The 23,113-nt window shown below is 39.1% G+C and overlaps 1 protein-coding gene across 10 annotated transcripts in view; it reads right to left on the bottom strand.

Moving 5' to 3' along the window:
• Window positions 1–23,113, bottom strand: part of TRAK1 (trafficking kinesin protein 1) — a 707,654-nt gene that overhangs the window by 656,802 nt on the left and 27,739 nt on the right. For all 10 annotated transcript variants that reach the window (XR_012774264.1, XM_075493380.1, XM_075493381.1 and 7 more), the window contains exon 2: window positions 1,109–1,401. Coding sequence is in view for 5 of the 10 variants with exons in the window: in XM_075493378.1 (XP_075349493.1) it covers window positions 1,109–1,401 (293 nt within the window). In the remaining 5 variants the exon portion in view is untranslated. The remainder of the gene's footprint in view (window positions 1–1,108; window positions 1,402–23,113) is intronic.

Raw genomic sequence — 23,113 nt, 5'->3', positions numbered from 1 at the left:
TGTCTTCTCAAGGGAACAGGGATGAACATGCAGAGCATCTATCCCCTTCTTTCTATTTTCTTTTTTCAGAGTATCAACCTTTAGCAACTACAGAGCAGTTGGGCTGAGCTAAGCTAAGGCATACTACAAAAGTATCTGTTGATGGTCACCGTTACCTAGTTCTCTGACCTACAGACAGTTCTAGAAATGGCTGGAAGTAGCTCAGGATAAAGGTATCTGACAGTCAATTAGAAGAGCTCCAGTCTTGTTTCTGTTTTTCTCAGCCCTCTCATTTGTCCCTCCCGAAAACTCAGCTGACTCCTCAAACATTCCCAAAAGACCTTGGAACTGACATGTTCACTTTAAGCTAAAAGAAGCCTCACAGCTCAGCCAACAAACAGTGCATTTGCAATGGAAACTGCCTGTCATTTCATGACCATATCCATGACTAAACTGCGTTACACTGATTATTCAAACACAAAAAAATTGGGTCAGCTGACCACATCAGTAAAAATCTAATTCTATTTCAAATACCACGCTTAAACACATATTCCATTTATTTGTACGAACTTTGTGATAGAGGCATTTAACCTTTCATACAAGCATGCAGAAGCAGCTGTTCCTCATACATTAACTTTTATAGTTCCAGAACTAATGTGACAAAAATGGAATGGTTTTGAAAAGCAAAAAGACGCAGTCAAAACATGATGTTATGTACTGTTTCTCCCATCCCCTTCTCCCACAAAGCAATTCTCGTCTCAACATAAAAATCTAAATTATGTTGAACATTAGGACAACCATTCCATAATTTTATGCTGCAGTATTTCCTTCCCTCGTTCGTGACTTTCAGTTGGTTTATTTTCCAAACAAACTTCAAATGGTTCAACTTCCCAAGCACGTAAGTATAGTACTCTAGTTTGGTCAAGCCTATTTGCAAGAGCCTTAAACCTTACAAAGTGCTTTCATTGAAAGTCCAGATGCTTGTGAAATCACTTCTTAAACAAGAAAAAAAACGTGCAGAACAGCAGCAGCATTGTCCATGAACTAGGTATCTCACCAACAGCTTAAGAACAGAAGCTTAACTATACATTTCCATATCCTTCCCAAGATAAAAGATTTGACTACTTACCAGTAATGGTGCAGGCATCTCTGTACTCTCTGCAGTCTGGCACATCATCTTCCACTGCTTCACTTACATAGTGCTCTTCGTGAATGCCTGTGTCACAGGCTAGGACTGCATGATTCGACAGCTCCGAAGGAGGCACAGTGGCGGCCAAAGTGCAGTCGTGCAAAGCTGTGGCGTCCAGCTTGGCAGGTTTCACAGGGTTGTACAAACTGCCATCAGGGGGACCAGCGCTGGAGACTGGGTCTGGCTGGCAGAAACAGAACTCTTTCTCTTTGCTAGAGTTGGCTTCAAGAAGTCTGCAAAACACAAAAGAAACAAATGTTCAATTCAAGCCATTCCAAACAGCATAAATCGGAATAGATAATTTTCTTTTCCTTAAATATTCGTTTAACCTGACAAATTCAGCAAATACTGAAAACCAAACAGTCTTCACAGAGCAGCTGCCTATCTTTGCACAGTTATGTCAAGTAGGAAAGTGCTATTCCTTGTACAGTGTTATTTACTAACAGCTGATTAAACATGCAGATTTTTGCCTAACCCAGCTTGGGGTAAGTACAGTCCATCCACCTTGGCTCATTCACCAACAACCTTGCTCTCACAGCAGCCAAGGGAAAGTTCTATGTAACCCAGCTTGCTGCATGAGCGACACCATGCAGACAGACTGTACATCACTGGTTGATTACTGATACTTTAATAACATCATCATTTGAAACTGACTGATGCCAAACAATACAGAAATTATTAGGAGCTTATACTATAACACTGCTAGGCTTATCCTCTCCACTGGGCCACTCTGCACAGCCTGGCCCTTCACTGCCAGACTGCCAGCTGGCATCTTTGCTCCCTTTACAGAGTGCACAGGAAACAGAAATCAAGGTGCACTAGGTTAAGGGGGTGTCCACTTACTGAGGCTGAAGCACTGGGGAGCAGCAAACAGGGAACAAAGTCCCTCAAAGACAGATATCAATGTCCCCAGCAAGATTAAATTGGCCAGAGAAGGAACGAAGAAGAGCACCTCCTATCCAAAAACTTCACCAAACCTTTTTGATAAGGGACTAAAGGCACTGCAATAATTGGTGGTATGGTACCGCTTCTGGTTATCAACAGTGTAAGAAAGGATGCAAATGCTCATTACTGCTAGGGAAGGAAAATACAGTCACGGGATTGCAGAAAACCAGACTTGGGAAAGGACTTGAAAGGCAGCAGAAAATACTTTATATATGTAGCAGTTACAAGGCATAAGCAGCAGCTGAGGAACAGGCCACACAAGAACACCCAGACTACGTGGGAAAAGCAGAAAGACAACAAGCAAGAAGACAAATGCACTGGTCTGCAAGCAGGTATGGATGCAATTCAATATGCAATTCAATATGCAGCAACAGAACATGCTATGTCCAATACTTCATTGAGAACCAGAAATAAAAGCTTTCTGGAGAATCCTATGAAAAAGGTTCTCTTTAATCTCCTGGAACATGTCCAGATAACCTTATTTTGCTGTTAAAGTTATACTCAGGATTTTGGCATCTTATTTTCTGGCATTTCTAGTAAATAACATGCATGACAGTATTTCTAGGAATCTTCACCAAAGCATGACAGTATTTCTAGGAATCTCATTGCAAGACTCAAGGTTCTGTCTCTAAACCATCAAGATAGAGATTATGCATTCAAGATCTTCTGGGAGTAAGCTTCAGAGGAACCTTGCAAAGTTATGACACTGTACCAGCACCATCTTTTCCCAACCTATTTTTCCCTTTAACCACAGGCAAAAGAACAAAAAAGCAAAATTCTCTCCCTCTCTTAGAGGGTCTCAACAAGGACTTCTTTACACTGAAAGCAGAACACCAGAACTGGAAAATGGATGGGTAATATTAACTCTGGGGAAAAAACCTCCTCATATACAAAATGACTTTTCATTAAGTCTTCCTCACTTCCACACATTTGTATTTCTGCATGGTATCACTTAACCTGGAAACAGTTCTCATACCGAGAGGCTCAAAACCTGTATTTTGTAATAATCATAATAGCTACAGGAGAAGATTAAATCAGATGATAAATTTATGATACCATACTCTCATACAAATGATACTCTACTGTGGCAGCTACAGGAAGAGAAAGTTTCACATGAATGCTTTAACAGAAAATCCTATGGTTCTCCTGCAGAACATCCACTATTCCTGTGCTACCATAGTACATACTGAAAAGAACAATGGGATCACTTGTACTGATTAGTTTTAAGATGGTCCCCTTTCAAGTGGCTTTTTAGGAATAACAAGAGGGAGATTACTGGTATTAGAAATTAGTTGTTCCAATGAAGTTGGAATCAAAATGCAATCTTCATTTTCCCCTCTGCATTGAAGATAGAAACAGCTTGAGCTACAAACAAGAAAATATACTGGAAACGCATAGACTGACTGATTAAAAGGGCTCCATTTTGTCTGAGTTGCTACCACACATCTGTGAATAACATTTGTTTTGGGAAACTGTTAGATAAGTCTGTTATGAACAAGGGCATATCTGGGAGTAAGTAACCGAAAGCACTAACAGGACTCTTCAGCTCTTCTTGCCCTCCTCTCCCCTCCTCCCCATGCCCTGCCTTAGCAACTACAGGAAGCCAGCAACATAACAACACTACCAAATGAAATAACACTGATAACCAAAATGTGATTTGTGTGTAAAAGTCTTCAAGTGAGTTTTGGGAGTTCAAGATCTAGTAACTTTTATGGACACACTGACATTCAACATCTGACATACCTGATCACCTTTACTCATTCACTACTTTATCTCCCACACACTCCTCACCAAAAATACTTTTGGCCAAAACATAACATTGCAAGTTGTGTTAGAAGTTTGTGTTGAATGAGTTTCACCTCTTCCCCTTCAGTTTAACATTCACCGCAGTGAGGTACCATGGAACCAGTTCCCCCCCTCATAAGCTGTACTCCAACAGCTTCTGCCTTGTCACTGTTAAGAACAAGTAAATATAGAGACACACATTTAGAAACAGAAAGTCATCCCTGCTCTTCCTTCACACAAGCTGGTTTACTGTCGGCATTTATGGAAACCATAAACAAACAGAGCTTGAAAAAGCAAACAAGCAGCAAAAAACACCCCCCCAAAAAAACCCCACAAGTCAGTTTGCCTGGTCTGCTGCAGAAACCCGTGTAAGATGCACATGAGAAAGTCAAGTTCTGGATTAAGGAAGAGAATTTGCCGCGATCTTAAAACCTTGTATCACAAAGGGAACAAAGCAGGCATAAATGTGTATGCCTGCTCCCTTTCAGACATTTAATATCCTCAATTTCAATAAACACAGTGGAAAAGTGTTGTTCAGACTCTATCTACCAAATCCATAGGAGCACTGTTTGCATGGCTTCTCTTGCAAGGCAAATATTACCACCTAATCCAGGGGCACACACTTTTCCTTTAAACTTCCATTTAAATCTTCCTGTTGCAGAAAAGAAGAACAAACTACAGCTGAGCAGTATTTACCAGATTGCCAAAACAGCCATGAAGAGAAACAGACATTGTAGCTACTATACCCATGAAATACGAAACCTTAATATTATTCTTTAGTCAGTCTTACCTGCATATACAGTATTCATAAGGAGAAGATGATACAAATTGTTATTGAAGTGTTTCGTATTTACTCCTTCTGACATCCAAACAAATACACACTTTATAAGTCAGATTATGACTTTTCTTGATGAAAATTCAAGGCATTTCATTCTTTCTAGTGTGTATGTCAACAGCAGCCTCCACACAGGATTTAAATAACTCTTCTACCTAATATGGCACAATTCAGCTTTTGCCTCAGTGGCTGTATTGTGCCATTTCTACCAGTCTAAATACAATGACAGTTTGGGGCCAATAAACAGACCTGAGTCTAAAGAAACATTTCATTTGGAATGTTTGAACTTAATTTTTCAGTGTAAAACTGTTTGCAGAAAGAACACAATACTCTTATCACCTAAATGTTTTTAACCAGGTCATTTTACTTTGAAAAACACCCTTATTTGCAAGCTGTTTGTTAAAGTCACTCATTCAAAACTTGCACTTTGTAAGAGCAATGACACAAGCACAAAGACCTGCTCCTGCACACCTCCCCTGTACAATACCCAGACTTTGATCTAATCCAATAAATGCTTAAAATACACTGTTTGCATGATTACTATATCAAGACCTTAAATTCTGTATACACCAAACCAAACCATACACCATTGTCATCTAATAGTACATCTATACAATAGTTTGGAGTATGACTGCAGTGTATCTAAGAAGTACATTGGGTACTTATTGCAGTGCACCTGTGGTAGCACAGATTACAAAAGCCAAGTCAAAACTGAGTTGTGGTTAGCCAGCACTGCACTCCCCTTTCAAAAAAAAAAAAGTTATCCAGCTGTAAGTAACTAGGCAAAGCAGTTCAAGGCTAACAGACACATTTACATCAGACAACAGCCAAGATTTGAAGGTTTTGAGGTAAAGAAAAAAAATCTCCAAATCAGCCAGCCATTTCTGGGTTCTGGTCATTAAAAAAAAAGTAAGTTCACTGTCTGTTTGCAGTGTGTTTTGAGGGGAGGGGGTTGAGTTTCATACACCTCCTGTTTCATACAAATACAAATAAAATAAACCACTTGCTGCTTCACAGCCATTTGAGATAAAGTTTTTCTGCATTCAGGATTAAACACAACTTAACTCTGAATCTAAAGACACAAATGAGTTAAAGCAGTCCTTCTTCCTCCCTCAAAAGCAGTGAAAGACACAGAGCTATTCAGCCATGTGCCTACCCAGAGCCCAGCAATGCCAACAAGTACATTATTTGTAACCTTGTAATATTATTTGCATCACAGTCGTGGATTCCAGCAATTTACTGTAGTCACAAAACGCCTGGAACTCCTACAAATAACATGCTACCAAAGAGCCACAGGCTGCACCCTATGGTGATTATTAGAATTTGGTCAATTTTTAGTTATCTATCTAGCTCAGATTTTGTGCTTCAAATAAACTACTTTTATTCATTAGTCAAAAATGGCAGCTTGACCACTGCAAACATCTGCGAATTTAAAGAAATACTTCCTTAAAAGAAGGAAAAAAGATCTTTCTAGTGCTTCTGACTAAAATCTTCCCCTTTCTTCCAGGTCATCCTTTTGCTATGCATACTCTTCATACTTCATTTAAGTATTTGGTTTAGAGCAATAGCACAGTTTTGAAGCTAAACCTTTTACTGTGAGTTAGCTGGTTTTTCAGAACTTTGGTGCACATAAACAATCAATTCCCTTTTGAATAAGAGAACCTGAAAACTCAGCTCCAAGATGCGCTTCAAATGCAACCTGCTGCCCAACGGGGACATAAGACTTCAAATAACCCTGTGGGCTATATCACTGCAAGGTCATCTGGCGTGTACCTATGGCTTTTTTCTCCAGAAAGCTTCAAACTGCACAGGTATTCAGTCCAAGGTGCCAAGCTAAATCTAATCTAAAGTAACCCACCCAAATCAATAATGAATATTTAAGAAGCTTCAGTGCCAACAGCTTTCATCTACTCATCCATCCCTACTGACCAAAGTATTTGCTAATTTAGACAGAACCTCAGTACCAAGGGATTGAGACAGCCTTCCACTTTTAGCATCTGCCTGGAGCTACAGAGCTCTGATCCTGTATTCTCATTTACTAATTTACTAATGCTCATTTACTAACTACTAACTGATGGTTAAACACTTTAGAGGGTTTCTGGGTGTGCAAATTCCTCCCTTTAATGTACTTGCAAGAGTCCCACCAGAAATGTTCTTCCCTGTTTTGTACATCACTTTGTAAATCCACTGAACGCCTCTATTTTACTAAGTCTGCTAAGTTTTACTAAGTTCTTTAAAAAGAACCCTCAAGCTTCTTATTTACATGAAAAAACTTTCTTCAGATGCAAAATGCCCCACGTAGACACTGGAGCAAATCAAAGCCAGTTTATATGTCTGTCTAATCTGTGAAATAGATTAACATGGGGGCCTACCCTCAGTAATTCAGAATACATTCTTCAGTCTGTGTTTTGGAAAATAATCACTGAATTGACCAAAGCAACTTAATAAGACTTGCTTCAAGCATCCAACTTGCTTATTTCTTTACTAATTCACATCTTGCATCTACAAAAGTTCACATTTTTTTAACTTTAAAAACAATTTATTCACTGAGTGGGTGGGCTCAAAAGCCAGTCCAAATGCCTACATCCATTTAAACACACTTTGTCAGACCATAAAGAAACAACCATTTGCAAGAAGTCTGGCTTTTACACACACACGAATATATCATCACTATTTACCTTTTAGATAAAGACTGAATTTGATCACAAATAATTTACTGAGTTGTTTTAATCTTGTCCTGTATTATATACCCTCTTATAAACCACAAGGTTTTATTTTCCACTCAGGAGCTAGCTTTGAAATATGTAGAATGCTGACTGCTCAGTTAAACCTCTAACTAGAGGGACATAAACAGTCAAAGTGTCACAGATGAATGACAGAATGTGATAAGCAGTTTATTTACCTTCAAACGCTTTACATAAAAACCAAAAGTACTGTATTTCTCATGTTAGAAGAGATCCATTATTCTTACAGCAAATTAAAGGGACAAGCATCTTTGACAACTCTAGACTACATCCTTATCCAAAGTTTTAAAGCCATTTAAGAACCTTTTAATCAAACATCTTTCCTAGATTACTCTGGAGCAAACACTGCCTTGCTCTCTTAACAGTGTTTGTGTGTCCAGTGGCCCAGGCAGTCACACTAAAGCCGTCTGCGACCCCAACATTACACAGACCCTTTTACTCAAGCCTTATTTTACGTTTAAACTACATTCCATGCTTTTTTTCGTACGGGCTTAGGAACTCTGGCCTGGCCAAATGCAATCTTTTCAGAGAAGTATCAACACCCAGTGGTTATGTCACATGCTATGAAGGATCTTCTCAAGTATATGCCTCCCAAAAGAGGGGCTGTTCTGCCTACAAAACCATTAAAGAATATTTTCAAGCTGAAGATTTGAAGGCTTTCTAGAATCACTTTTTATAAAGCCTCATAACCAACAAGTATTAAGCAGATGAAGGCATCCAAAACCAGAACAATACCTGGCTAACTGCCAGTGGCATGGCAATGTCATTTAGAATAAAAGAGTCACCACTAGAGAACAAAAGCCAGAATAGCAGCAGCAATAACCAAAAAGATGCTTAAACAATAGCATCAATATGTAAAACATAAAACCTTCATCTCAAGGTCCCCAAAGCTGCTGCTGTGACCTTGTTTGGCCTTATTTGACCATTAAGTCATCAATCAAGACAGGGTCATGTTTTCTTAAAAATTAATGCAAGTCAAAACATCACAAATAAAAAGCCCCATAAAGAAAAGAAAAAAAAAAAAAAGGAAGAAAAACACCCCACTGTTCTCCACAAACCAAAGTTTCTCACCACTAAGACTTGGCCTTCAGAAGGAGCCCATCAGTCTCTTCTTCCCTCAGGCCAAGGGAGAGTGGAAGCATACTGTAAGACAAGCCTCGGGTTTGACCTTCGCAGCTGTGAGCACACAAGCGTGCTCTCACCCGGCTTTATGTAATGCTGCCCCTCTCTGCTTTGAAGTTCCTTGAGGCAAATGTTGCAGCGTTCTATAAATAGTTCTTCCTTGTGTAAGGCTCGCATTACACTGGGAGCTTTTTACAGCTCCCTCTCCTTTTAATGTAGGCCACCAAACTTGCCCTCCCTGCCCCTCCCCCCGTGAATAAATAAAATTGAAAACAGTTAAAAATTAGTGCATCACGCTACTGTCTGGGAGATCTTAGCTAGACATGCTGCGTACCTGTCTTGGAAAGGGAAAGCTGTTTGACCATCACCACTAGTACAGAGTCTGAGAACTGCATGTGCAGTCAAAGAAGGAATTCATCGGGTAACAAAAAGTTCAGAGGTACAGAAATGCAAACAATAAACACCTCAAACATGTACTTTCTATTCACACCCATGCACATGCAAGGCGCTCGCTGAGGTAGATCAATACAAGAAGGGTTGACGGGGCATGGTCCAATACTTGCTGAAGAGAAGGAAAGGATTTAATGACTTCAAAAAACAAAACAAAAAAACCAAACCACCAAATCATTTGGAATTAGGTTGCTGTTGTATTTAGCATTATGAACTCCTGCCTCATACACAGCCAATACACAAGCTAAACCATATGAACGTGAGCTTCATTAACACATATTCTGTCTACCAGCATATCTCCTCATACCACTAAAAAAAAAGAAAAAAAAGCAAAAAAAAAAAGCATGTATCAAAGATTTGTCAAACAGTTCACATATGGTGGAAACTATCAGACCAGTAGCAAACCAGGTTCTCAAATAGCACGGATGGGAACAGTGATAACAGAAACCTAAAAAGTGTGCCTTGTTTATACACCACAAGAGCATGAAACTCCCCACTTCTTTACCTCTCCATAAGCCTCAAAGACTTTCAAAAGATAAGTAAGTATTCAGTACTGCTCTTCCACTAGTTCAGAAAAGCTGTGGGATGACCACAATTTCTCTGAAATGCAAAAGAGGAGGTAACACCACTGTGTCTGCTCTTGAGTCCTGAGCTTGTTTCCTATCCACAGAAAGAACCAATGAGAGCACTTGACCAGAAGCAGAACAGAGAAGAGAGGCACAAAGGCACTAGACACACATGAACTAGCTACTAGTAAAGTGGAAAACAAAACAAAAAAACCTCCAACAACCCTACTGAACGGTACCTGGGCCTAAGACAGCATGCAGTGGGTGAAGATATTCAAATTAAAATACATTACCATTCCAAGCCAAGACCCTGATCAGCCAGCCAAGCCATACCTTCTTTCTCAGGATACCACTAAAGAGCAAGGGAAAGCAGTGAAAACAGCTGAAAGACCGCTAGAATGGTGGTTCCTCCCACCACTACTACTGTTCAAACAAAGATACAATTAACCTAACTGCCAACAAATTAGGGCCAAGAGTTTTAGTCTAGTAACCCTAAACAAAGAACAGACTGACTCAAACCAGATATTTATCATGATTTAAAACCTGAGGGGGGGGATTTTAATCTTGTTTTGCATTACTATTGTTTTGCTCCTATTACAGGAGGATTTTCTGAATTTCTCACCCTCCACAATGACTTAAGAGTCTACATAGAGTTGGTATAATTTAAATTTTTTAAAATGCTTTTTTACAGGGTTGGAGAAGTGTCATTATTTCAAATTTTAATAGCTGTCCTTCTGAAAACATTTACACAAAATATCACATAACAGAACTAAGACTGCTGCCTTTCTTTACTATTTCTTATTGCACAGAGACAGTGAGAGCATGGGTGAGAGGAAACAGCTGATAGAAAAAAGGAACAAAATTCCTTGCAAACTGCCCTAAAAAAAACCACACACACACAAAAACCTAAAAAAACCCACACACTATACCTGCTGTGTCCTGATCCACTTACTTTCAGACTGAGTTTATTGCTTTGGACCAAGTTGAATAATCATATAAAAACATGAGAAAGAAAAAAGAAAAAAAAAAAAAACAACCCACGAAAACCCCACCTGTTGAGTAAGAACATCCCATTTTTTGCAGAAAGTAAGAACTTAAAGTTTCCTATTGCTGCTAGAAGCAATTTTAAAGATGACTGTTAGGAAGCTTACCTCCAAGGACAGTCAGACCACCAATTCCTGCTCTGAGTAAGATGCTAAGAAGATCTGCTTTGGCTCACTAGCATCATTGGCTCTCACTCCCTGGCAGCAAGCCTCGCCACGTGCTCCAGCAACTGGCACTATCCAGTGAGAACCTCCCTCACTCTTCAAGGTTGTCTTACAACCCTAAATGTGCACAGAGTTCCTCAGAACCTATCCCACAATTTCTTAACTGGCTGTTAATATCACTGGGCCTCATATTCATTTTCTTCTGTCATCTTTAAGTAGTTTTGCACGTGAGCAACACTTTCAACCATATACTGTTACGTCTGAGAGGACGAGTGAACTGAACCCAGCTCTGTCACAAGCTCTATAATTATAGCCCCTCTCAAGCTTTGGGCTGGAGGGAATGCAGATCACAACCCTTTTCAGCAAAGAGAAAGCCAGACCTCCAACACTTGTAGATGTGCAGGCCTTACAAGTCACTTTAGGTACCAGTGTTGAGGAGTGACATAACAAGACTATTGCTGAACAACCAGCAATCCTGGGCCTTATATGAAAGCCTTGGTCACATGGACTTCCCAGCAACTGAGACATGAGCTGCTGACTAACGAGGGTACATCTCAATACATACCATGCCAACGCAGGACTGCTTCCCTTCTGCTTCCCTAGAGGTTAATGGCTACAACAAAAGACAGAAATCTCACAGCCCTTCTCAAAATGCTACAACGTAGTTTAAAAACTGGCACAATTATTCTGTCACATCATTTTTCTGCTTATGAAGTTTGTGTGTAAACATCAAGAATGAAATAGGAAAATAAGAATTTGCTGTTTAAAGGTTGCTCTGTATACCCAGTACATTATCATATACATGCGTCTGTGTTCTTGGGAACCTAGAAATGTTTATCTTAACAACAGGCTGTGGAATTTTAGGAAACTGAGCCAATTATCCATGGCTTAGTGCCATTAAAGTCAAAGTCACACTAGCAAAGATTTTGGAACAGAGTTTTTAGAAAATTCCAGGGGCATTAACATGAACATGGCAAGAGCAACACTGTGATACAGTCTTTATACACACACACAAAAAAAGTCTCCTTACAAGGGAGAACTACAGAAGAGCACAAGCTAAGGGGTAAAAAGGCAAATTAAATGTAATACATGCTATGGTTTTGTTTCATTTGCAGACTAAACTATCTTACTTAATTACACAAGGAAGTTGAAATCCAGCATTGTGGCTTTCCCCAAAGGGCCACAAAAATAAAAATCTGAAGTCACTCCATACAGACGGATCAAATGGTTCCAAACAATTTGGAAACTGATTTTGGAAAATAATTGCAATAACCCTTAAACATGGTGCTTCTTGAAGTTGTCCTCAAATAAATTCCTGTATGCATGTACATATTCTCAAAAATGCACAACAGATAGTACTGGACATTGAACTTCACTTACTCACCAGAATCATGGCACAGGCAGTAAGAAAGCACTTAACCAAATTGCCCCCTGCCAGCTCCCACTCTGTTGTAAATCTCTGTTGATGGAGACCTAAAACTACTGTAAGTGCACTAGGCAAGCCAACCTGGTAACCAATCAGTCAATTCAGTTTCCCACTTATCAGCATGCCTTATGACTTATTCATATCTTAGCACCCGGTCAGAAAGCATTCTGAGTATACCAACTGCCTCAGGCAAGCAACCAAGCCAGCTTTCAGTGAAGGGAAACAGTTCTTTGACGAACCTTATTCCTGTATGTCAAGGATTTTTTCCTGTGTGTACTCTACAACTTAATTGGTAGGCTGAAATTTCTCTGAAAACTTTCTCTGAAAGTGAAATTTTTCACTACAGTATCAAAAGCAACCCTTGCTCAGGCAATAAGAGGAACTGGACAAATTTCGTAAAATATTACAGACGCACGGTAAAGGTGAAAGTACACAGAACAACATGTAGGTTTGCAAGGTTGGAAAACACAGCATTTGAAGCGCTTCTTCATTTAACTGAAAAAAATAAAAATATCACTAATGTTCCCCACCCCCAGTTTAAAAGAAAACATCTCTCAATACAAGTGTATTACGATGCTTAGAAATTTCTTCCTTCAAACTCTTTCTTCATGACCTAAATTTGGCAGAGCAAAGGTCCTATCAGCCTCAGAACCACAATTAGGATTCATTTTCCTCAACTCATGCACATACTCTATTCACAAGCAAAGTTATCATTCCCAATACTCAGTTTCCTTAAAATAACAATAATATTTCCTCAGATTTAAGACCAGACTGGACTTTCAGTACCCACAGTTACATTTGAAGATGATAGACTTTGATGCCATAGGAAAGTAATCACTAAAGCCAAAGTAATTGTCTGACTATTTTAAAGACTTTCACACTTCTTGCTTGTGCATGAAGAAGCAAGCTTCTATCAAGGGAGTTGTGGAAGACTCAGATTTCTACATCAACAAACAAAATGGAAAGCAAGGCCTACAAGTTCAGTCCTGAATATAAACACAGGATTTCCTGAAAGGAACAGACCTCTTTACCTACACTGTAAATTCCCTGTGTAGATTGCTCATTTGACATAAAAACTCTTATTTGAGCTAAAACAGGTAAAAAGCAGCCAAGATTTGACAGCTGAAGCCAATAACATTAATGAGTACTTTGAGACTGCGCACCCTCAATTCCATTATTCAGCCTTCATTAATTTTAGGTTCTCTGTCCAATATGTTCTAGCATCAGACCTCAAGGCTTTATCATATCTCTTTTACTGTCAAGAGAGAATATGAAACTCTCCTTGCTATTAAAGAAGGTCGAGGGAGCACTTCCTTGCACCTTAGTGTGGCAGACAGGGAAAAATTAACTTGCTTGGAAAGGGCTGCACATCACATCATTAAAAGAGAGAATTTTTAGAAAAATACTTCTATATTCTACATAGGCACTGACTTCCCTGAAATGAAGTCAACCTATTTAACTCCTTCTGCAGTTCATGTAGAAAAGCTTTGATTTAAATTTAGTCATGCTTTAAGCACATGAAAGGTGACATATTACAGTGTACAGGCCTGAGGGCTTGGGATCCAACAGAATTTTCAGCAAGAAATGCTGAAGTAACATGAAGAAGCATGCCCAATAGCAGCAGAAATCTCCAGGCTACCACTTGCCCCATACAAATAACAGTTTTGGCTTTGTTTAATGAATTCTTGGTCATCCTTTTGGTCAGAAGAACATAGCAGTCCAAACAGTTCATGCAACAGTTCAAGCAAAAGACAAGATGGTATCCCAAAGAGAAAATTGCAGTATTTCCCCTACCAGGATGCAGGGAATTAAACATTGTAGTTATTCCTACTGCAGAGTAGAGACATGGGTACACTCCACCAGTCTTACTTCCCTTGCTGTTCTGGATCCAGACTTGGTTTTCATAAACATACTGTTTATTCATCTGTACCAACTGCAGGGTTCAGCAAAGACACAACCCCCAACTTCTAATAAGAACCATTTTCTGTTCTCAGTAAAATATTCTTCCATCACTTTGAAATTGTCGCTTTACAATATTCCATTCTTCTTCCATGTGCTGTTATGTCTCTGTAAGGTCCCATGGCCCACAGCAGTGAAGCTCAGTTTTCACACACTTGTCCCTCACCATGGAAACAGAAAAGGAAGAAAAAAAAACAGTGTGCACATACCTCATTTATATTATTAAATAAAAATTCATCATCAAAATACCCTAATGATATTCACCATTAGGCTGGAATCTCCATGGCCAAAACAGGAAGCACAGTAAGTTTCCTGTGACTCAAGCCTAGCAATAATTCCCTTGTAAACTTCTGCAGCACCAGCAACTGACATGTCAAGGCCAAAATAAGCCACGGTCCTATAGTTAAAAAAGGCAGCCAGCTTTTAAGCAGCAGTAAGTCTAGCACAGCCCCTCTAAGGTGAATGTCTTGGTAGTGACAAGTTGCACCAGAACCTTCCTAGAGCTCTCTTTCTTTTAAGATATCTACAGGTTTTCATCATAGGTCTGCAGTTCCACCACTTGTGCCCTTGCTCCAAAGCTCCTGTTCAGTCCAGACTCCACAGCCACCAAAATCCACACCAGCTGCCTGCACAGGCAGGTGCCCAAATGATCTCTGTGCAATTTGAGTACGGCATGCTGCCACCTTCTCAGCAGGATGAGCCACTGCTGAAATGCCCTCTTCCTCAGTCTCACTCTATCTACACTGACTGCAGTAGAAACACAAAGGTTTATTAATAAGCAGGAGGAAAAGGTCGGCAACTTGACTTAGATCCACGGCTAAGATCAGTTGCACAGTATGCCAGAAGGGCCAGATAAGAGACTGGTTTTCCCAGAACATACCATGAAATTGCATGGAAACAACACAGCATACACCTACGTGGTCTCTCACAGAATCCTACTGCCAAATGAGTGCTCGTACAGCCATGTTGATACAAACAGAAGGGTGTTTTACAACCATTGTTGCAAATCAGTCCCACTGATTTCAGATAATCCATGCTAAACCTACAGTGAGGTAGGAAAAAAGCAACATAAAACAAGTTCAGCAGCAGACAACAGATCCCTTAACAACTGGCACTACATTTTGGGGGAATTTTTGCAAGTTTTCACCTTCTAACTTTTATATAACAGTGTAATTTCATAGGTTTCTGTTCTTCTTCAATCTTTACATTGTGTTCAGACGTCTATTTGGAGATACCAATTTACAGTGCAATTAAGAAACCATACAAAACCCAAACATATAGCTAGCACAAAGAATAATATTTTCTTGCCACTAGACTGCATATATGATTTACTGGCATGGTGTTTAGCTGCAGCAGCAGGTTTCCAAGTTCAGGCCAACTTTTTCCTCTTTCGCCTTGCAAAAGTTTATTCTTATAAGAAGCTTGTTTTTGCAGTCATGCATCACAAATATGTCACTGAAGATATATGAATCTGTCCTGCTCAGTTCTTGGAATTTTTTAGTTATTTTTTTTACAATTCTGGTTAAAGTAATGTAAATGCACCTTAGTGCACAGTGATAAGAGTATATTCCTACAGATGAAGGCAGGAAGACAATTTGAGCATGTTCCATCCTTGCTCCAAACATACCTGCATTCACAGTGCAAAGTAAAAGGCAATTAGGGAGGACACTGGCCACATCATTCTTATGTTCCCCAGGACAGCCACCAGGCTCAGCAACAGATATGTATGCCATCAGTTTTAAAACCAAACATTTAATGGTTAGCTACTGTAGTACAGTTTGCATTCATTGTCAGCTCCCCTTGCTGCAAGACAAGGGGTGCCACCATGGCTGCCAGGTTTTAACCATTATGGTCTGTGTTCTTCCAGACGAATTACAAACAGCTGTAACAAGTAAACTGAACTTTAGCTAGCAAGTTTGCAAATTACCCAGAATACATCACATGTTCTACACAACACATATGATAGTGGGCAGAAAATACCTGACCCAACAAAGCTGAAGTGCCACATGCAGAATTTTCCTATAAACATCCTACACAGGCCAAGTTGCACCACCAGATTAAACCCAAAATCCACAAGACTACACATGTAGCACAAGAGTCAGCCACGTACGATAGTCGCAGCAGGAGCAATGGCCACCAGTCAAAATGAAGAAAGATAACGTTCAGCATGAACCTGTTCTGATTGGCCAGAGGAAAGACAGACAAACATTTTGAAAGTTATTTTCAACTGAGAGAAAAAAAAGGAAGTTTTTTCAATATCAGGTGGATGACACTACCCTGGTATGAAGAGATAGTATGGTGGAACATATAAAACCTAACAATAAATAGTAAAAAGAAAGATGGCTAAGTTTCACTTCAGCATGCCCACAAACCTTCAATTGCATGGAATGTTGTTTTATGAAACACTAGAGCAACTGACACAGCCTAGCTTGCTTTATCGTTGGTGTCCCCACAGCAATGAAGTACACATCACTGAAATGTTTCTGCTATGTGGCAGCATTCCCAGGTATGCCATTTAGAGAAGTCTTCAAGCAGCTTTGAATTCCATTTTAAAGTCTCTACCTGCAGATTTTATTTGCAAAGATAAACATGAAAGTGAAGAAAAACACATTCACTCAACCATGCACATGGAGACTGAAACACTGGGAATGACCTTTGACTTTAGCACAAAACAGACATTACAAGTAAAAAGTTGGAAGGGAGGAAGGGGAAAAGTGCAGCAATGTATTTAGGGGAAATCTCACTAGCTATTCTGCCACCAGGAAAAAAACAGCAGCTTTCCTGCTCCAAGTTCATAATGCAGCACATAAACATGTAAATTGGTGGGCCCTCTTGTGCTTTGTGCTATTTTTCTACCTCAGCTGTCTTTTTGTGCAATAGTTCTGTGAATAAAATAGATCAAATTGAAGCTCATAAGAGTTTTTTTAAATATCAAATTTTAAATATTAAAAAGCTGCCTATAGCTGAGTATCATGGTCAAATTAAAGGTTCCACAATTTATAACAATTTCCTTTTTCAGTGGCATTGTTGTCTGCATCACCCTTCCCTGGTTACTGTGCAATCAGGAAAAAAGTCTTGCATATAAGCAAATGCAGTGTACAAATTAATGTAACTCCCACTTCATCCAAACTGTCTCAGGTCAGTCTTTCTACTAACGCATAGTGAAGAGCAGCAGCACTTCTCAGAGTCACTCTAGTCAAAAGGTGTCAGTTTGTTGAGATCCAGGCAGCTTTTGAATATCATCACAGTGAAAAAGGAAGTTTCCCCCATGCATTTCTACCAATTTTCCCTCAATAACACAGAGATTATTCCTAGCTGAACGCAAGCTAAGAGACCTGAGAAATGTGCTTTTTCTTTGCAAATTACCAGGAAATAACAACATAGTCAAAACCAGACAAAACAGTTGGGAATGAAAGGTACCTTTTTCCCCCTTCCCATTCCAAACCATTGGCAGCTCCCTTTTACAGCTCTCCACCAGGACTCTGTCCCTCAGTGACTCTAAGAGTCTAACCAGACTGCTAAAAATAGCTTCTCAACTACAAGACATGTACATTATCAGTGGAAAACATTTCTGCAGACCTAATAACAGACCCACAGCTCAGTCTGGTGACATGAGAGACTGAAGAGGCAGACTAAAGAATGGTTTGTCGAGTTAAGGAAGCCTTTACTGCGCACCCATCACAGACAGAACATTTTATTTTTTTTCCCCCCAGGGTGATAGATACTTTACAGGCAATCTCAAAAAACTGTACTGAAAGTGCCTTTTTTTGCATTATAAGCAACACTGACTGTAAAATCTGAATATGCTAGAAACACATTGATAATCTGAAGTACACTCTAATATATATTAGTTCACAATTCAGCAGTCTTCCATGATTGTTTCTCTGGAGGTCTTTATAAGCAACACGTAATAACATACAGGACATTTTGTAGGCAAGTACAATGCTCCCAACACTCAAAGTTATTTTTCTCACTATAAAACAGTAATAAAACAGAGGGATTAAAAGGCTTGCCCAGGTCACTTTTATATGGATAACTGTGTTGTGGGTTCTGCTGCTTCATTGCATGCTATGATCACTACAGGAGAAATGCACATAAGATCCTCCATTACCCAAAGTTTGGAGATACAGAATTAAAGGCCAGTTAAGAGTCTCAAAAAGGTAGGCGAGGCATGTTTCTATCAAACCTTGACAAGGGAGAATTCTGATAGCACTTCATGAAATGAAAGAGTACTTCAAAACCAAAAATACCCAGTTGTTTGTTCCTTTCTAACTCTAGAACTGAGTTCTCCAGTTTAACAGCAAGAATTTAATGGAATAAGGGATTGGTCTGATGTTCAAAAAAGTTGTATGTAAAAACATTTGGTTTGCATTTTGGGACAAAGTTGTAACAAAACCTACTTCTAATACAAATGAATCTTAGAGATTGAGGCTGTCCTTCACATAGGCGTTCTCTCAAAAACTTGAGATGGTCTTTTCTTGTCAGTAGCAAAGCAATGCAATATTGTTCAATAAAGACAAAATATAAATATTTCCCTCTTTCCCCCTTCAAAAAGTTATTTTATTCTAACCAACAGATTTTAATTACTTTTAAACTATGGTAAATGCAAATGTAACAGAGACATGACAAGAAGTAGGTCATCTTCAGACAATGCATAAAATGGCATTCTGCACTGTATAACTATGCTTAAGTGGCATCCAAAATTTTCAAGATGTCTTAAAAAAAAAAAGGCCTCTTGACTCACAGTATCTGTATTTGAGATTTTTTTAACTAAAAAGGAACTTGCCATCTCTCAGAAAGACACAGAAAAAGTTAGCAAGACTTTGAAACTTCATACACAGAACTGTCCTCCCTGTATACACCACCCACTTCCGCAACTTCCACCACTCACTGCTACCAGAGGACAGTACTGTGACTTATTCAAAATGGATGAACAACAGAGTCCTTGTGTCATTACAGCAAAAACTCTGCAACCCACCACAAAGAGCGTTGGTCTGACTCTTATTCCCAGCCTTACTCTATATGGTTCATAGAAGTTAGCTTTGTTCACAGAGAATTTAAGTAGTGAAACGTTCGTCATCAGCTTAAAAAGTTTTTAAAACTGAAGGTGTTCTATTTACTTTGTTTCTGTTTTTGTAAGGATGTTGAGGTATTTTAATTCTTCACATGGAAAACAACAGTAGTTTTCATAATGATACCTCCCAGACTAAATCCCCAGTTATGAAGTCACAGATCCATAAGTACAGTTACATGTCATAAACCATGACTGCATTCAGGGCTGTAATTTTAAGAAGTCTGGGAGTGATATCAACAACACCTACTCCAGACTTTGAACACATGCTTCAGAAGCATTTTTTCTTGTACAGTTAAAATCCCCAGCTGCTTCCAGACCAACAGTATGATTTTACCCCAAATAAATTCCTGTGCAGAGTTGAAGTGATACTTGAAAGCATCAGTTATTTTACAGTAAAGACTTGGAGTGTGGGTGGGTTTTTTTCCTAAGCTTAATATAGACTTTAGCAAAGCAGAAATTTCCATGGCTACTGTAAACATACAGGGAATCCATTCGTCCATTTGTTTTTCCCATGACACTTCCATCAGAGGGCAAGTCACATCAGTAACACTATGACCTTCCTACTGATGCTATGTTAACGACTACGCCAGAAACAAGAAGTTTTCTGAACAGAGTCAAAAATTGTTGATGTCATAGCTGTAATCTGAAGTTACAGTATTGGGAAACATACAAGTAAACCAGTGCTTAGGCACAACTTTAAAAAAAAAAGAATAAGGAAAAAGAGTAGAAAGCCCAGTGAACTTGCATCTTTCTTTCAGAGGCAGAGAAGAGCAAAGAATTTGTCTGATCTAAAGACTCTGCCATTTCAAGATAAACACTTAAACTCAAGTTTGCTTTCTTTTGTTTTGTTTTACATTGGAAGAAGGGCACTGAGAGGGTGATGCATGTGAATTAACTTACCTGCCTTCCTCTGAACTTTGAGACAAGCATTTTCCCTACCACATTCGTTGTCTCTCTCACCACTTCAAGAACTTCACTTATGGGAAGAAAAGGAAAAGCCAGGTTCAAAACTCACCAACACTTCTCAGCAAGTGGAAGGCTATCCTGACCAGAGCCACTACTTGTTTCACCTTCCCAGTCAAAGTTACCAGGAGCAGTACCAAACAAGTTTACTGAAGACTCCACTGAAAACTGGCTAAACCAGAACAAGTGCCAGTATTGGAAGGCCAATTTTCCTTCACTCTCCCTGGCACAGTTTGGTGTATTTGTGCAGCAACAGTTACCAATATACTGCATTTCCTGAGAATAAAGAGTGGGGTTTAGGGAGGGAAGCAAAAAAACAATCTGGCCAGGAATAAATACAAATAAGCTCAAGGCCTCTTATATCAATACATGTCTAAATTAGAGTTTCCACATGATATCTGAGCTATCTATATTAAGCCTCTCCAGCCAGTCTTCCACTAAATTAAGCTCTTGAGTGGCTTAAAGTTCACATGATTTTTACAGCCTAACTAGGCAGCTATTCTTTCTGCACTTCCTGTATTTAAAGTTTCTTTGTCAGCTACATTTTTCAACTTCAGTTCCAGCTCTCTGATGAAACCTTGTATGTGTGAGGTCAAATGACATCAGGAAGCACATTTCATCTCTTTTAGAGAAAAAGGATTTCAGAATAAGGTGGGATCAAAGGGAACAGTATCACAGTTGATGAGGAAATAGTTTCAGTATTTAAAAATCCAACAACATGGAAACCACAAAGTGAAATACACTCCTATCACTTCTAATCCTCCCGTTTTCCCAGTAATTCTTGTACAGCCCCACAAAGACTAGTAATGATTTGAAGGCAAGCTGTACTGCTCTAAAAGGCCACATATCCACCTCAGTCTTTAATTTCATATTTGAAACGAGCTGTCTCAGAATAATTCCAACTAAAATCCTAATTAGGAAGGCTAGTAAATGTATTATAAATTAGTCCCAGTACTTTCAGTTCTATTTAAAGACTTAATTAAGTTATTCTGTTTTCTTGCTAGTCTGCAAAGACTGCAGGTTTTAGTACAGACCTACTCTTTGCTTTTATTCAAGTTCCCTTCACACAATTTAGAACCAGACTGCTCACTGAACAAGACCTCCCGACTACAGGGCAGTTTCTAACAGCACCTTTCACATAAGTTTCCTCTGCCTCCAACTTTTCTTTTTAGTATCTGTGTTAATGCCATGTTTTGGCACACAGTTCACCAGAAAGAAACAAAACTGATTTCCATTACAGTCCATGCCATAGCAGTACATACATTAAAAGCAAGACCTGGGACACACAAAGGGGGAGCAGGGTTTGAGAAGAAATAAAAAGTCTGTTGAAAAATACTTCTGATTTTAACATGTTCCTTCAAAGAGACTTTCTCCCCAAGAACTGAAAATTCGTCAACACCTGTGCAAGGCAGGTGTTCCTCCACAGAGATATATAAAAAAAAGTGGGGACAAATTCTGAGCCACTCTGTGATGAATATAAGCACCTCACTGGAAGTAGACTTAACAGAAAGAAACAAGAAGCATGGGTAAGTTAAGTGAACAGGGAACATACAAACTCTTTGTATTCACTGTACCTTTATGTTCTTTATTAAGGGGCAAACCAAGAATTTACAAGAGAAAAAGGGAGCCATATGAACATGAACAAGAAAAATCCATCAGATGTATTTCCCTCAAGAACAACTTAGCTTTTTTTAGTCTAATCCCTATGGACAAGGGCTCCTACTAGAATTTAAGTGCCCTCCGGCTGCAATGAAATTCTACCTGAACTAGTGGGGACAGAGAAGGAAGAGAGTAAAAAGAGCTAACAAGAAGGGTATTCTTTCTGCACGATATGAACTCCATCTCTGTCCAGCTACAATTATGCTCCCATAATTTGCAATGTTAGAGATGCTAACAACTCTACAAAAATGTCTCATTTCCTTCCCTTTGCTTTCATACAATAGTCTAAAAACAGCTGTAGCACTGAGATTTTTGAGTGTGTTAAGGATTTTAGGTATTGCAGGTAGTGCCAGTCCAAAGCATTTTTAGGAAGTTTTAAAATGTAAAGCTTTTGATTAAGAAACATCAGCTTCCTTCATTCAAGCCAGTCAATCACAGAGCAAGGGACAACTAGTATGGGCATTGTTCCAAAGCTAAAAAGCTCCCAAACATAGAAAGGCCCTTTAAACTATTTTGGCTCCAAGATGAAATGGGGTTTGTAACAAAGAGCATGTGAAAAATAAAGTTAAACTTGATTTCTTGTTTTAACTTTATTAGAAGCAGTTGCAAATTTTTTTACAGATTCACTAAATGTACGCATTCTTTTAACAGAGTTCAGACACAGCCAAGTTGTGGAGTAGGAAAAAGAATTAGTAAATTATAAAGAGTCGTTCCTCATTTTATTATAGCAGTGAAGATTATTGCATTAAAATGAATTGGTAAGCAAACAAATTCACAGTAACAAGGGGGGGTGGGGGGAGAATCAAATAGCTTTCCCACGTTCCAGCCACCAGAACACAAACACGCAACTCTCCAACAGTAATCAAACATTTCAGAGCCATCAAGGTTTAAAAGAATTATTCTTAAAAAAAAAAATTCTATTAAGAAAATAGCTCATACCATCCAAAATTCATGCATTAATTTTTAACCATTTTGCTTTTTTCAACAGCAGTTCAGCTCAGCATTATTTGAGAAAGAGGCCAGGCAGCGTTATGCAGTGCACTAGCTGAAAAACAGTATTCAACGAAACTGCAGAGTAAGGGAATCCAAAAAAGTACTAAAGCAGCATTTGCCATGTTCCCTTCCTTTGTCTGCATTAATTTAAAACATGGCTAGCAATGCCTCTGCACACACACTACATACATACTACATTCAAAACTAAGCTCTAAG

This window comes from Mycteria americana, chromosome 2 (genome assembly GCF_035582795.1).
Source record: "Mycteria americana isolate JAX WOST 10 ecotype Jacksonville Zoo and Gardens chromosome 2, USCA_MyAme_1.0, whole genome shotgun sequence".
Taxonomy (NCBI): Eukaryota; Metazoa; Chordata; class Aves; order Ciconiiformes; family Ciconiidae; genus Mycteria; species Mycteria americana.
Note: the sequence above shows the minus strand (reverse complement) of the source record. Positions and strands in the feature narration are given on the sequence as shown.